The sequence below is a fragment of the Scardinius erythrophthalmus genome (assembly GCF_964197995.2).
Source record: "Scardinius erythrophthalmus genome assembly, chromosome: 6".
Classification (NCBI taxonomy): Eukaryota; Metazoa; Chordata; class Actinopteri; order Cypriniformes; family Leuciscidae; genus Scardinius; species Scardinius erythrophthalmus.
Genome location: NC_138226.1, coordinates 15402762 through 15417395, shown reverse-complemented (window position 1 = coordinate 15417395; position 14634 = coordinate 15402762). Strand labels below are relative to the sequence as shown.

At 39.4% G+C, this 14634-nt stretch overlaps 2 protein-coding genes across 6 annotated transcripts in view; one reads left to right on the top strand and one right to left on the bottom strand.

Moving 5' to 3' along the window:
* itgbl1 (integrin, beta-like 1) overlaps positions 1 to 9373 on the top strand; it is a gene marked incomplete at its 5' end in the record, with an annotated part of 52804 nt that extends 43431 nt beyond the window's left edge. Inside the window, 3 exon segments of the mRNA XM_081367946.1 lie at positions 6002 to 6148; positions 7327 to 7440; positions 8841 to 9373. Of these exon segments, the coding sequence (XP_081224072.1) occupies positions 6002 to 6148; positions 7327 to 7440; positions 8841 to 8929 (350 nt within the window). The 3' untranslated portion in view covers positions 8930 to 9373.
* A 270-nt stretch (positions 9374 to 9643) lies between these two features.
* fgf14 (fibroblast growth factor 14) overlaps positions 9644 to 14634 on the bottom strand; it is a gene marked incomplete at its 5' end in the record, with an annotated part of 151611 nt that continues 146620 nt past the window's right edge. For all 5 annotated transcript variants that reach the window (XM_081367951.1, XM_081367949.1, XM_081367948.1 and 2 more), the window contains one exon: positions 9644 to 12729. In XM_081367951.1, coding sequence (XP_081224077.1) covers positions 12590 to 12729 — 140 coding nt within the window. In that variant the 3' untranslated portion in view covers positions 9644 to 12589. The remainder of the gene's footprint in view (positions 12730 to 14634) is intronic.

The window sequence follows — 14634 nt, the reverse complement described above, 5'->3', positions numbered from 1 at the left end:
GTCCGACCCGACACAGTTGGATATTTTTCACAAGGTTTGAGCAAAACCGTCACCCGTCCAGGACTCTAATCAGGCAGACAATCGCCATTAGCTAAAACAAGTTTATTATGGTTCTGTTCCCGTTCCTGTGATGGCAAAGACAGTGCATACCCTTTACACAATATGCCGGTCTATTAGCCGCACCATTTTTCTGACCCCATGCTGCGCGCGCACCCAACCTAGGCGTTCGATGTTTACAAACATTGAAGGGGTCAATTGTTTGGGTTTGTTGAGGCTCTCTGATAGCGGTATCTTCAGGCTAACGTAAACCGGAAGTTCGATACCGGCTTGTTCTACGTTGCCATAGCGATCACGGGAAAGGTCAGAGTTCGGGAAAGTCGTGGATAGCAGTGCCATTTGAGAAACCCCCCTGTGAAAATGTGATGATAGATGAGCACAGCAATTTCAACCATGGTACACGTCTGTATATTAAAGGCCCACTGAAGTGCCTTGGAACGCGCAGCTTTGTATGCTGTTTTGATGTCATTTCCACTGAAACACGAAGCTAAGGCGGGGCATATTGAATGGCTCCTCCCCCTTTTCAAATAGCCAATAGCGTTTAGCTGACCTCACAGACTGCAAGTCGTACTTGACAGCACCATGGAAGCGAATCCGAGCGCAGATGATACGTTGGATTCAATAGTAGAGGTGTGAATAAATTCAAGCCATTTCATTCTTAACCAACGTACAGTTGGAAAATGGAATAAAACTCTAGCATTTGAGTGACCGAACATACATCTCTAACCTATATTGCTCCGTGACGTGTCAGCGCCGGTTGCTTTGGCCAGGTGGTATTTATAGTACAGAGGGCGGGACGCTTCAGATTCTAGAGAGCATTTGATTGGACAGAAGATGTGATGAGAAGCTGAAGTCCACGGTGATGTCATAAAAATCCGTGATCCATTTTAGCGGAAGTAAGAGACTATAAGTTTGAATCTCCTAAATGTGAATTTTGTCATTGTTTTGGAACACACAAGCTTTTTCATAAACTTAAAGCTAACATATACATACTAAAAGCTAAAAAAGCAACATTTTGATTTCAAGGGGCCTTTAAGAACGACATTACTCCTCTTTTGGTGGGGATACAAATTTAATGCTGCTTCTTTCTGAATGCTTACTGTGTTGTCACTAAGCGACCAGCCGCCACACGGCTGCCCTTGTGTGGGCCAGCCCTAGGAGATGTTTAAATATGTATAGGGCTCGGGACTGTGACTGCCCGAGTCACAGTCAGACAGATGAGAGTGCTAACAGAAGTGAAGCGTGGAAACACGCCGTCCCTCCAGCTCTCAGCTCAGAGAGACAGCCGTCACACACACTGATGAAACGTTCATCTCAGCTAATTGCATAGATGGTCCTGCAGGACTGAATTGGTGTTCAAATGAAGGGCAGCCTTCAGATACGCCTTGCCTATCATGGGATCTTTAGCTCTTGACAAGCCATTCCAGCTGTATTAACATGAAAGTGTTTTACTGAAATGCAGGATCATCAATATTTCAGATTGGATTTATATAATTTTATGAGGCACTTGCCTCAGAGTTTAGGACTAGGCTACATTCTTTGGAAAATATCCTTCCAAAGATAGGTGTGAGAAGCACCGTGAATTTAAACATGCCCACACTCGAATTGCATTTACAGGCGGGATAATGGGGAATCGCAGGTGCGCTTTAATTGAAAGGACTGGGGTGCCACTCACCAAAGCAATTAAATGCTCTCGTAGGCTGGCTGATTGAAGCAGTCAAGCATGTAGCTCTACCAAGAGTGCATCAAACTTCAAGCCTGTATACCATACACCCACAAAATAAACGAGTTAGAGAGAGGAAGACAAAAGAGCCACACACAAAAATATTTTCTTGCAGTTATTATAAGGTACAGTCGGAATACACTGCCACTCAATCCATTTATTCTAAATAGTCACTACAGTGCCTGTTCTGTTTATTTAATCAATTTGCCATTTCATAACCTCCTAAATAAGTATTTTATAAGAACTCAGTGTGAAAGTACAAGCATATTTCACAAATGAATCTCTGTTGTGATTTGGCCCACTTTGCACATCCTCCGCAACAAAAATATTTCCTCCCAACTGTAGAAAATAAACTTTTAAATTGGGTACTTTCCTTCCTATTTTGATTTGGTGTTCCAGTTTGGTTAAAATCACCTTGCACAAAATGAAACACACACACACACACACACACACACACACACACACATTTATAAAGAATAGCATTTTTAAAATGTATTAAATACAGCAGAGCTTGTTCATATCATCATGACTAATGCTGCCTTCACATGTTATCGGAAATTTCCTACTTAACTACTTAAAACCTAACCTAAACCTTAAGTCATAATTACGAGCTTGTCGCGTTCAAGTGCATTGTTGTTGGAAAGAACAAGTATCATGGAGGACACCAGGCTTATTCTTGTCTATTTATTGGGAAAATCTTGTTAAAGCCTAAATGATATAGCGTCCCATTCATTGACAACCATTTATAAATTCACTGTGATAATTTCTGTCTTTTTTCACTGTGTATAAAACTTACAATACGCTTTAAATGAATATTCATATATGTAAATATGCATTTCTTTAACGACAAGACAATGCATTAGCTATTGGGGAAAAAATTTAAAAGAATACCAGTCACAGCAGCAATCGTTCTCCCCTCTGCCATGTTTAAAGTTTATGGCACACCCAACTCGGGATCTTGGGTATCAATTTTTAACTAGGAAATTCGTATTTACGATCAATACAATAGCATGTGAGGGTAGCATAATATGCGTCAGACATTCAGTAAACATACTGAGCACTGAAGAGAATGTTCAATATTGTCTGTCTTTTCATTTTTAGGCACATTCTTTTGTTTGGTTTTAATAACACATTTCTGCCTTGCCAAATGTAGTCTAGGCTAGGGGAATCCCTTGTTTTTTTTCTTTACCAAGCACTGTTCCAGAAAGTAAGTAAGTCAATGGGTTTAGGAGTTTTTCTTTAGCTCAGTGTAGCACAGTGAGTCACCAACTGCTCTTTAAAGATTAAGGGAAAAAACACAGTTCAGCTTCAGTGAACATTTGGTTTCTTTACAGCCTACGTCAAATAACGCCCATGCACAAATCTCCCGAAGTGACGCTCTTGTAAATGCCAAATAACCCGGTCCATAAGTGATGAGGACAATTAAAATGACAACTTTATAAACTTTATAAATTATGACTCCAACCACTTTTTATTATCAACCTGTTCATAGCTAAACGTAAGTATGTAAACACTACAGATTTTCAACCCATTTCAAGCAACTTTCCCTTTAAAAATTGGACATGAACGGCCTCTCAAGTTCAATTTATCACTGAGAAGCTCGGGGATATGTGTGTTAATAGTTAAATAGCTATAAACATGTTGACGACTTACTACCATAAAGTGGTTGGAGTACTAAAGCATGCAGGCTTGTTTAGCTATCGTCACCTGTGTATAAGCTACAGTTTTTTGGATTTTAAAGGGATAGTTCACTTTGAAATTAAATGTTGGTATGTTTTAGCTTACCTCAAGGGCATCCAAGATGTAGGTGTCTTTTTTTCCGCAGTAGTTTCAATTTTGATATTTTTAGGTCAAACCGTTCTTGTCTGTCAGTCGTATAATGCAGGTCTATGGTCACTGTCTCAAAGAGCATGCACAGAGTCCAAATTAAAACAATTCCTCATCGTCCAAATTAAACAATTCCCCATCGTAAGTACACATTGACTAGATGTCGCCTTAAAGACATTCGTTCCAATGAACTGCCGTAGACAAGGCGACATCTAGTGTATATATCTATACACCAGTCTGCGTACACGTCACACACCAGGATGCGCGCGCGCCCTCAGATCACTTGGACGTGGCTGTGTATAAGAGGTAAAAACAATATAAATACTGTTCGTTTTCTCACACAAACCGCTCGTTTCGTGTCTTAGGCCATCAATGTGTACTTACGATGGGGAATTGTTTAATTTGGACGATGGGGAATTGTTTTAATTTGGACTCTGTGCATGCTCTTTGAGACAGTGACCACAGACCTGCATTAAATGACTGACAGACAAGAACGGTTTGACCTAAAAATATCAAAATTGAAACTACTGCGGAAAAAAAGACACCTACATCTTGGATGCCCTTGAGGTAAGCTAAAAGATACCAAAATTTAATTTCAAAGTGAACTATCCCTTTAACACTATCATGAGTGCCTTTGTTCTTAATGCTGATACAAACATGACTGCATACTGTTTTACAGTTCAATAAACACAAAGTTATATTGAGTAACTTACATTATATACACAATATTGTACTTACATACTGTCTATTTTTCTCAGCCAATGAACATCCAAAGTGGAGCAACAGACTTTAGTGGAGTTCCAAAATTAATCTGTGGTTTTGAACAAATCTTCAGTGACTTAGTCAATGGCTCACTCGATTCGTTCCTGGACAATTCAGTGTTTTGAACGAATCGGTTGAATAAATGGTTGAATGACTCATTCTTAAAGACAGTCACTTGTCGCCACCACCAGGCATAACAATGTAACCTGTGGAAAGAATCGATGAAAATCTCTACCACTAATGCTGTGTGAAACTTGTCAACAACGGTTAAAATCGCACTTTGTTGCACCCAGGGAGGTGAGATGGTGCCCTGGTACCCCCTTGGAAGTTGGTGACCAACTCTTTCTATATCCTTTCAAAGCAGCTTTACAGAAAATGCATGTTTCTACATTACAATTAAGAGTAATCTGCTATCTTGTGACTGTGTCAAAGTAATGTCCATATTGCAGAAATGTACAGTTCTAAACTATACAGATCATGCAATTAGCCAACATTATGTAGTAATTTAAGCAAAAACAATGAGCATGTTAAAGCAATGATTTCATAATATTTAGAAAATGGGCATCCTGGGGTAGAAATAGAAAAGCAAATGGAGATTAAATGGAGAGTAGCAATCTGTTCATAACTTCTCAAGCAAAATCATGTGCATCTGATCTGATATAGCTGGAGTACAAGGTTGTGAGATGTATAATGTGAATGCTTGGCTAAAGAGATGTCTTTAATCTAGGTTTAAACTGGGAGAGTGTGTCTGAGCCAACATTATCAGGAAGGCTATTCCAGAGCTTAGAAGTCAAATGTGAAAACGCTTTCTCTCCTTTGGCGGACTTAGATAGGTATTACCAAAAGTTCTGAGTTTTATGACCTTAAAGAGCATGTTGGATTGTAGCGAGTAGAGGATAGAAGATCAATTAAATACACATGAGCTGAACCATTTAGGGCCTTATAAGTAAGTAGCAATATTTTATAATCGATATGGAACTTATAGGCAACCGGTTTAGAGATGATATTATCGGGGTTATTTGATCATATTTTCTTGACCTGGAAAGAAATCTAGCCGCTGCATTTTGGACTAACTGTAGTTTGTTTATTGTGGATGCAAGACAGCCAGACTAACTTGACTAACGTGACCTGCCAGAACTGACGCTACGCTTAATATTTTTCATATAATATTGGATGATCATTATCATATTTAGGGGATCCATGGAATCTACAAGGTTGAAAACCCCTGCTCTAATCAAAGTCTAAGTCTATGTATCAAGCTTAAATCAAGATCTAGGCTATAGATAATAGTATTTTTTTTCACGCCAGCTGAAACAAAGGATTTGACTGAGTACAATTTAGACAGCTCGTTACAAATGATGAAACCAAACCTCAACCTCATCCGAAGCGATCCGAGAGGCTAAAGAATGTTTTATCCCACGGGGTCCATAAGTGATAAGAGCCGTACAGCTAACGCAACACCATTAGCCAGTCTGGAAACGAATCCCTGTCAGTTTGAACCAATTATATTTGCCTGGATCAATCAGACCGTTGCTTTGTTTTGGCAGATACAAATGGCGGTTTTCTTTGGTAAGGAGAGAAAGTGATTGTGTGTGCACGCGCACGTACATGTGCGCTGTGTGTCTCCCCCAGGCCACGGCTTCTGCTCGTGTGGCCGCTGTATCTGCAGTGATGGATGGTTTGGGAAGCACTGCCAGTTCCCCCGCAGCTGTGACATGACGGACGAGCAAAGCAAGAGCCTGTGCGAGACAGCCGACGGCATCATGTGCTCTGGAAAAGGTAGGAGGGACGATGCTTCGAGCGCCACCTTAAAAAATATTTAAAAAATTAAAGTGGGTTCCCTCATTTGTTTGTTGGGAAACAAACTGAACAATTAAATTGATTCCCCGCATATGCTTTTCTAATGAGGTGGATAGCACACACAACTATCAATTGTTATTTGGGGAGGGTTTGTGTCACATTTAGTTGATAGAGAGGGAATGAGATTGCATCTTCATAAGAGCTGTGGCATAGTGGTTAAAAGCCACATTGGGTTATGGCTTGCTTAATTTCTTGTAATCTTGGTTCCTATGTGTAATAATATGAGAATCCCAGTTTATAAGACTTGTTTTGTGCAGTCATGTTGACTAACATCTAGAGACCAGGGTCTCCCCAAAGCATCATACGTCTAACAATACTCAGGCTTATGATGCATTGGGGAAACACAACCCAAGGGTGGTCAGTACAAATTGAAGACAGCAAATGCAATGCCCACACAAATAACGAAATTAAATTAGCACTTATTTTACACAATATTCACTCAGAGAGGGAGATAACACTTGGCCTGTTAATCAGCCAATCAGACAAGGTTATCAGCTGTTATCCAGTAATATTGCTTTTTTTCTATTCTTTTTTTAATGATCTGATTTTAGAAATTTAAATAGTTTCCCCATTGTAAGATTTAAAAAATCAGATTAAGTCGCTGTGCACATGTAAAGATATCAGAGAAAATTTCTTTAAATATTAGTTTTTTTCATGCACAGTAAAATTCCACATCCGCAAATTTAATACATTTATTTTAAATATAGTTTATTTATTTATTTATTTTTTTCACAAATCAAATTTATAATCTGTAATTGTCCTAACTATTGGATTATCGGCATTTGCTTGAATTGTATTAATGGTGCAGCTGTATTATCGACCAATGCAGATTATTTCCAAATGGCCAAATATCAGCCTATCGACTGGCCTAGCTTGTATATTGGTCTGTTACTGACTCAGTAGGAACATGAAATTGGACCTTGCAAACAACAGCTATTTCACACATTTAGAAAAACAATTTACCCTATTTAAATTCCAATTAGGAACCGTATCACAGCTTTAAGTGTTTTATAATCACGTGAAATAGCACAGGAGAATAAGGGAAGACTAATGGATCTCCAATGGTTGTGTGACTGAAGGCTAATTTGTTCTTGCAGGCTCTTGTCACTGTGGTCGCTGTATCTGCTCACCACAGGAGTGGTACATTTCAGGGGAATTCTGCGAGTGCGACGACAGGGAGTGCGACAAACATGACGGTCTGGTTTGCACAGGTATGTGTTCAAATGCAGCACCGCTCCTCCAAACACCCACTCGTACGCTGACAGATCTCTTTGTGACGGTTATTGAGGTTCTCTGATGTGGCTGCTGTTTGATTAGACAGCACTGTGCGACTCTTAGGCTGAGCCGTCCAATCAGTGGGCTCCTGCTGTGTTGTTCTCGTCCTGCTTTTCAATGGGAAAGATGCTCCGAAGTGAGCCAAGGTTTTCCTTTTAAAGCCCTGAAGAGTTTGGCCAGTCAGTGGTAATAAAAAAGCACAATAAATATTTGTTATCGCAATAGCGCAATAGGATGCTTGGACACCTCTGTATAGAAACTTTTTACTTACTGGTCTAATGACTTAGTTATCAGTTGTCGTGTCATTCAACCAATTATACAGTTCCTCCCGCAGAGATGCGAAATTCATTACAAAACGAGATGAAAAACAATTGACAAAAGGAATGCGTAAATGTGTCTGTTAAATGTCACTGATTAGCATATTACCGATTAGGGCATATGTCATAATTTCCATATTCATAAGTATTATTAAAACTATTTTCTCATGTTGCTCAGGGATAAGCCTTCTTTTCTCTTTAGATGAAATGCAAATGCAAACAATCAGCCAATTCTTTCCCTTACCTTGGGTAACAGTAATGCACTCAGCCTTTATAATTATAATCATGCAAAAATGTGCCTGCCAGTTTCTAAATAATAATCTTCATGGCTTCTTCAGTAAGATATTCTCATTACACCCACAATTGATGAGCGCTGTGGAAAATTCAATGTATTAGGGAAAGCCAGGGCTTAATTTCATGCACAGCAGATGCGAATTCCAACTGTTTTGGTATTGATACAATAAATGGCTCTCAAGCTTTCTTCTGAAAGAAAGCTGCTGTCACATAGAGCTTTTCTAACGGCATATGTAAACCTCGCTTCAGCTGATTTACAAGTAGCAGGCGATTTCATTGACCCGACCTATGCAGCTATATGTACTGCAAATTATGTGAATTCCCAAGACACTTTTTAAGTAGCAGTAGAAAATATTAGACACTCGCCGGTATAGATCAATATGGAGTTTGAGTTATACACTTAATGTGAGTATAATATACAAATTACACTCTTGAATTATCTCAGTAAGCTTCCACACAGATAATGATTTTTGTGTACACCAGATTACAATGTTCACTTACAAACGCTGAATAAAAAGGACTAATAACACTATGTAATCATACCAGTGCCGCCACATGGACTGAGTTTGAACTGAATAGATGGGACCCCAGAGATATTGGCTCCAAAACTTGGTTTCCCTTTGCACATTCCGCCAAGGGGGTGTGAAGAGAGAAAGCATGTCGAGACTTGGAGAGTGGTGATCTGGGTTTCTCAGTTCTGTCTCTTCTCTCAACTTCTGTTCCAGGGAACGGCGTGTGCAACTGCGGAAATTGTGACTGCTGGGATGGCTGGACAGGAAACGCCTGTGAAATCTGGGTTGGAGAAGAGTATTAACCCCTGGTGGACACTTAAGGACACTTTCTGTTGTCAGTCAAGAAAAGAGTGGCTACATCAACAGCAAACAAGGGAAAATTGATTTTAGAAATCTGTGCAATATATCAGCCTTCATTTTCTTAAAGCGATGTGGTTTCAAATCCATTATAAGCATATAAAACAGCTGTGGGACTTCTATAATCCTCTATAGTTTTCCATATATGTGAAAATTGTGTATAATAATGCTTACATAGACTATTGACTGACACATAAGCACAAGTAAAAGGAGAAAATCCATGGAAATGGCAAACAGATAAATAAGAGCATTTTATTCTTTTTCAGGTTGCTGTTTTTCAGAGCGCTGCTTGTGTGAAAAGATTTGACCCTCTTATATTTACAGCAAGTTTCATGTGACAAAAGTTATAAACAGCCTGATGCTAATAAATGTAACCTGCTCTGAGATGTCATGAGAATGAAAAAGCTCTTTTTTGCAATCTGCATATGTAAGCTATTAATAATTTTACTCTTGTATAAATCATATTATTTCCTATTATGATGATATTTTATGATTTGTTTTATTAGCTGTGATATTTGGGGCCTGTATGACTGTAACATTTCATACTGTTCTTTCACTTAATGAAAATGTTGAAAGAAATTGTGCCCGTGTTGAAGGTAAACAATGCCGACATTATTACCATAAATGAAAAATGAAAACAAGGATAAGGATGATAAAATAAGTTCAATAATATTTGTATTGCAGAAATATCACATTGAATTGGTTGGAGAGATTTCAGTACCTTTATATAAATATTTTATTCAATATGTTGTATCTGTGTATACAACAAACACAAACTGTACAGTGCAGACAAACTCTTTGCATATATGTATGTAAAATTAGCAGAACATACCAACAGTCCATGATACACATAGCCTACGACATGCAGTTCATATATGCCACCCTCTTCCCATGCAACAGATGAAGTAACTGTCAACTCAATGTTCAAAACCAATCAACAGACAATGGAGACCTTCCTTCACCACTGAAAATCAGAAATACGGAGAAAACACAGAAATGATCAATTGTTCAGCGATTGCTCCTCATTACGATAAACGACGTCACGCACGACCTGAATGGAACGAAACAAACACGGACTTCTGAAAGAGGAAGAAACAAACGAACGTACTAACAAAATGCACACGTACTCACCAGTCACTTACAAAAATAAATTTAACCTTCGTAAAACCAGTTCACTGGTCTGCAGGGCAGCTGTAGCCCAGCATGTAGAGCTCATTGGAGTGAGTGATTTGTTTGGTGTGGAAGTGGGACACCAGCCTCGAACTGATTTCAAATATGAAGCTACTTTTCCTGTATAGTACTGCATCTCTTTCTAGCATTAAATTCGGCTTTGTACAGACAAATATCTATTTAGTCTAACTAATGTGCTTGAACATCTCCTAATATGAAACTAGCTCAAAATCCCAATAAATGAAAATATAGGTCTTCAAATGAAGTGTAGAATATATTTGTATTTAGCAGCATAGCCTCGGTCTACTTCATAACATTCTAAACGGTATTCATCATTCAAACTATGAAAACTGTTAAAGCAAGACAGGCTTTGTCAACTTGGCTGATAATTGACTAGTCGTTAAAATCCTAAGTAGATGTGAGTAGATGACGATTTCAAACGCAAAGTGCAATAGTCTCAATCCAGAGTATGAGAGAGCCTTATATAATCATGCCCATTCAGTGTAGCCCTACACCTCAAACTAGCTTTAGACATTTCTAGCTGTCCCATACTTTGGTCCTTAAGAAAACGCATGCAGGTGATTAGTAATAGGTACCCCGGTCTTGTGCTAAATGAACAATTGAAGTAAAGGACATCATTTGGAATCTCTTCAAATTTGAATCGAGACGATTAAAAAGTAGAGACGATTGTTCTTTGTGATGAACTCTAGTCACAGTGAGGACAAAAACTGAAGAGGACCACCGTCCTCTGAGTAATTGAAATTGTTCGGCTGGATTCTCGTGTTTTCGGACTTTGGTAACAATCAACTTTTATGTGTTTGTGGATTAAGTTGCTACTGAATCTGTGTGTGTGTGTGTGTGTGTGTGTGTGTGTGTGTGGGTGTGTGTGTGTGTGTGTGTGTGTGTGTGCGTGTGTCTGGGGCATGAGGCACCTTTAACCCAGCACAGACTGGGTACATGTTTTTGCATGCTGGGTTAGAGGTCATCACAGGCACATGATGAGCAGTACTGGACTCTGCATGCTGAGCTAGGAAAAACCCCTCTCATTTCAGAATCATAATATCTGGTAGTTAAAAATCTATTTATTTACTTATTTACTTCTCTCTTTTTTTAAGATTTTTGTTTTATTTGTATACAGTGAAAACATCGTTATAGAAGCCATTTCTTGCACTGCGTCAGCGTTGCAAGAACAGAATGTAATACTAACCTTGCCCATGCCTTTGCTGAACAAAATGGGTGTGCAGCCAGTAGTAATGGTGCTTACTTACATTGAGCCGTTTTACCGCACAAGTCTGAAGTAGACTGTATTTTTCTACGGCTGCCGCTCTCGTCACATGTAATGTGCTCGCCAGAACTAGCCCATAGTTCAGAGAAGTCAGCATGTCAAAGAGGGGCCTTGACCAGAGGCCTACAAGGCCTATAGATATTCCTAGAGCCCACGCTCTAAATTAAGAGCAAAGAAAAGTGTAAATTCACCTAGTTACTGGAGTTGAAACCTGTCTGCACCATACTAGATAGTGATATGTACTCTATACACCTTCTCCAGCTCTTGTGTTTGACTGCAGCGGGCGTGACTAATGCCCTCGCTGGCATTTGCTGTCGAAGTATACGTGTGTCCCTTTCTAGACATTACGAGAATGAGAAGACACGAGCGCTGAACCTTGGATAATGAGTTTGATTCTGTTTAGGAGGCTCCGTCCACTTGATCAACGTCTCTTGACTACTGAAGTCGTGAAAGGACTTTTAAGGATGGGTTTACGGAAATCCATCATCGTGCACGCCAGAACGCATCGCACACTGCCCCGACAACAAATTTCGTAAGTAACCCACAAAAGGGAAAGATTTGGTAATTCGAGCTTTGAGTGGGGGACACCTAGAAAGAAAGACACAGGAGCATACTTGATTTAAAAAAAAAAAAAACACAAAAGTTGTGGACTGCAATCCATATATGTATATCTTTACAGTAGTACCCCAGAGTGTGGCTGGTGTTACTGCGTATATAGAAAATAGATCTGAAATGTACGGTCTCTGCTGCGACAGGGTTCAAGAAAAGGGTTATAACGGGCGACTGTTAGCAGGCAAAAGAACCGCCACTCAAGCGCCTGCGGTACACAATTTCATTCTCGTGGATTGTCTCGATTACAGAAAAAACATCGGCTTTATTGTATGTCAAAAGGCATTCCATTATCAGTTAGGGCATTCCATGGTGAAAGTTTAGCTGGTTTATCCAGTTGCATCCTCCTAGTGCACAGCTGACCACTCTTCCGGAGCCAGTCCATCGTCGAATTAAATCGGAACAGTCAGAGGAGTGAAGGGCGAATGGAGGGAATGGTGAGGAGAGAGCAGAGGATGCCTGGATCTGATCCACAAACATGGAGAGTCTGACAAAAGGAGCACGGCTCTCGGGGGTTGAGCATGGTCGAGCTGGGATCTGGCTATGTGGTGGGCTTGGTTTCCTTGCTGACAGGTTTGCCTCCGTTCATGACGGCCGGCTCTGTGCTTTTACTGGGAGGCACGGCAGGTTTGGGCACTGTCTCCCCCACGTCATGCAATGATGGTTCTCGGTACATAGCGACTGCAAAAGACATTACAGAAGGAAAGAGTCAGTCAGGTAACCACATCTGTCTCTCTTATTGGAAAGGAGTTTTGAGGCCGGCCAGGAATATGACTGAAATCTGTGAATAATTATATGTAGGAAACTTTCTCCCAACTCATTTTCATTTCGAAACCTGAAACTTGGCTAAAAAGACGACATTCATTAGAGCAACTCTGACAGGACATGTGTGAGTTTGTCAAATTGCGGGCAAGCTGTCATCAGAAGATGGCCTGATCTCTTGGGATGCATTTGCCTGGGTTCACTGCTTCATGTCAGTTTAAACTTACTGTATTCTTAGCAGTGCCGCTACACTACGGGTTGCTGGCTGGTGTTTAGGTGTTAGCGGAAAATATAATGAACACACAACAGGATGAGAGACTGGTTTAAAATGTGAGCATCTGTACACGGCAATAAAGCATCGCACAGACAGGAACGGGTCACACATCATTGCAAATTACACCTCAAACCGTACATAAAGCATCAATCTCACGCTAACCAGACACATTTTACAATGTGGCCATAAAGGAGCTGTAAGGAATATTGGGAAGGACAGGTTGTCCATCATTATGGTATGAAGGTGGGTCTTGGATATGTAGTGCGTTGAAATAATGTTTATTGAGTCATAAATCATTACGTAATTAAATAATGGAAATATAAAGCCAATGTTTCTGGTCGAACCCTTGGTGAAGAGCTTATTATCAAGATAAAATGTTCATTTTACATCCTCATGATCCTCATACCCTAAATGAAATTCGTCAGTTCCTGTGACCTGTGCTTGCTCTGTACAGATGCTTTTCTAACACACATTTTAAGATTTTAGCTCTACAAACAAAAATGTGTTCATTTCACAGTTAGCATATGATTTTAGAATACTTGCAATATAACACATTTTTATGCTAGTTTTATTGTAATATTTTTTGTCTTTTTATGATTCACTTTAATGTAAAAGAGCAGTCTGGATATCCTGTTGTGTGTTGTGTTGTGATATTTGTGTTGTGTTCTCAGAACACAGCTAACATCACTGATAAGACCTCTTTTGCTGATTACAGTGTTTCTTAACTTATTTATAAGTCAGTGCTTTCAAAACAAATAGTTCTATTTAATTCATTAATTCACTTTATAGTGAGTGCTGCATTATTTTCAGGTAACACATTTAACAAAAGCAAATGATATCATAACAGTTGTGTTTTCTATTGACTGCACCTCATATTCAGGTTATGTTAATCATAAGCAAGTTATTTCTTTTCATGTAGTTTTTAAATATTTCTGTATGCTTTTCTATATATGGCACATAGTTGCAAACCAAATGTACAAAAATGTTTGCTGCCACTAAATATATAATCAAGCCTCTCATTTGTGAGAATTTCCTCCACATCAATTCAAACTTTGTATTTAAGGAAAGAATGGTGTAGATGTTCAATTCACACCTGGCACATCTTATACGGCCCCACGAGAGCACGGCACAGATGGTGATGTTGGGTCTTCCCTTGGTTTTCTTGAACTGCTCACATTAGCCTAAACTCAGTCTGGCCTCTATCAATAATCCTTGATTCACTGTCAGTTAGACTGGCTCTCATTTCAATTGAGACTGTCCCCTTCCTTCTCTTCTCGCCTCTTCTTACTTTGTCTCCTCTTGCTCTTTCCTCAACTCTTTCGATGTCCTGTCCTCTCCTCATCCTACATGAATTCCTATTTCTCTTCCATCATCTGTCTTCCTCCTCCACTCACTCACTCTCTCATCTTTATCTTTTCTTTCTATTCTGTCTTATTGTTCTCTACCTCCTCCATCTCTGTAGTTGCTTGTATTAAATGTTCTGAAAGCTTGAACCTGAGATTTTGTGAGTGGGTTTTTTTTTTTTTTGCTAAAAATGATACATGTTGTCA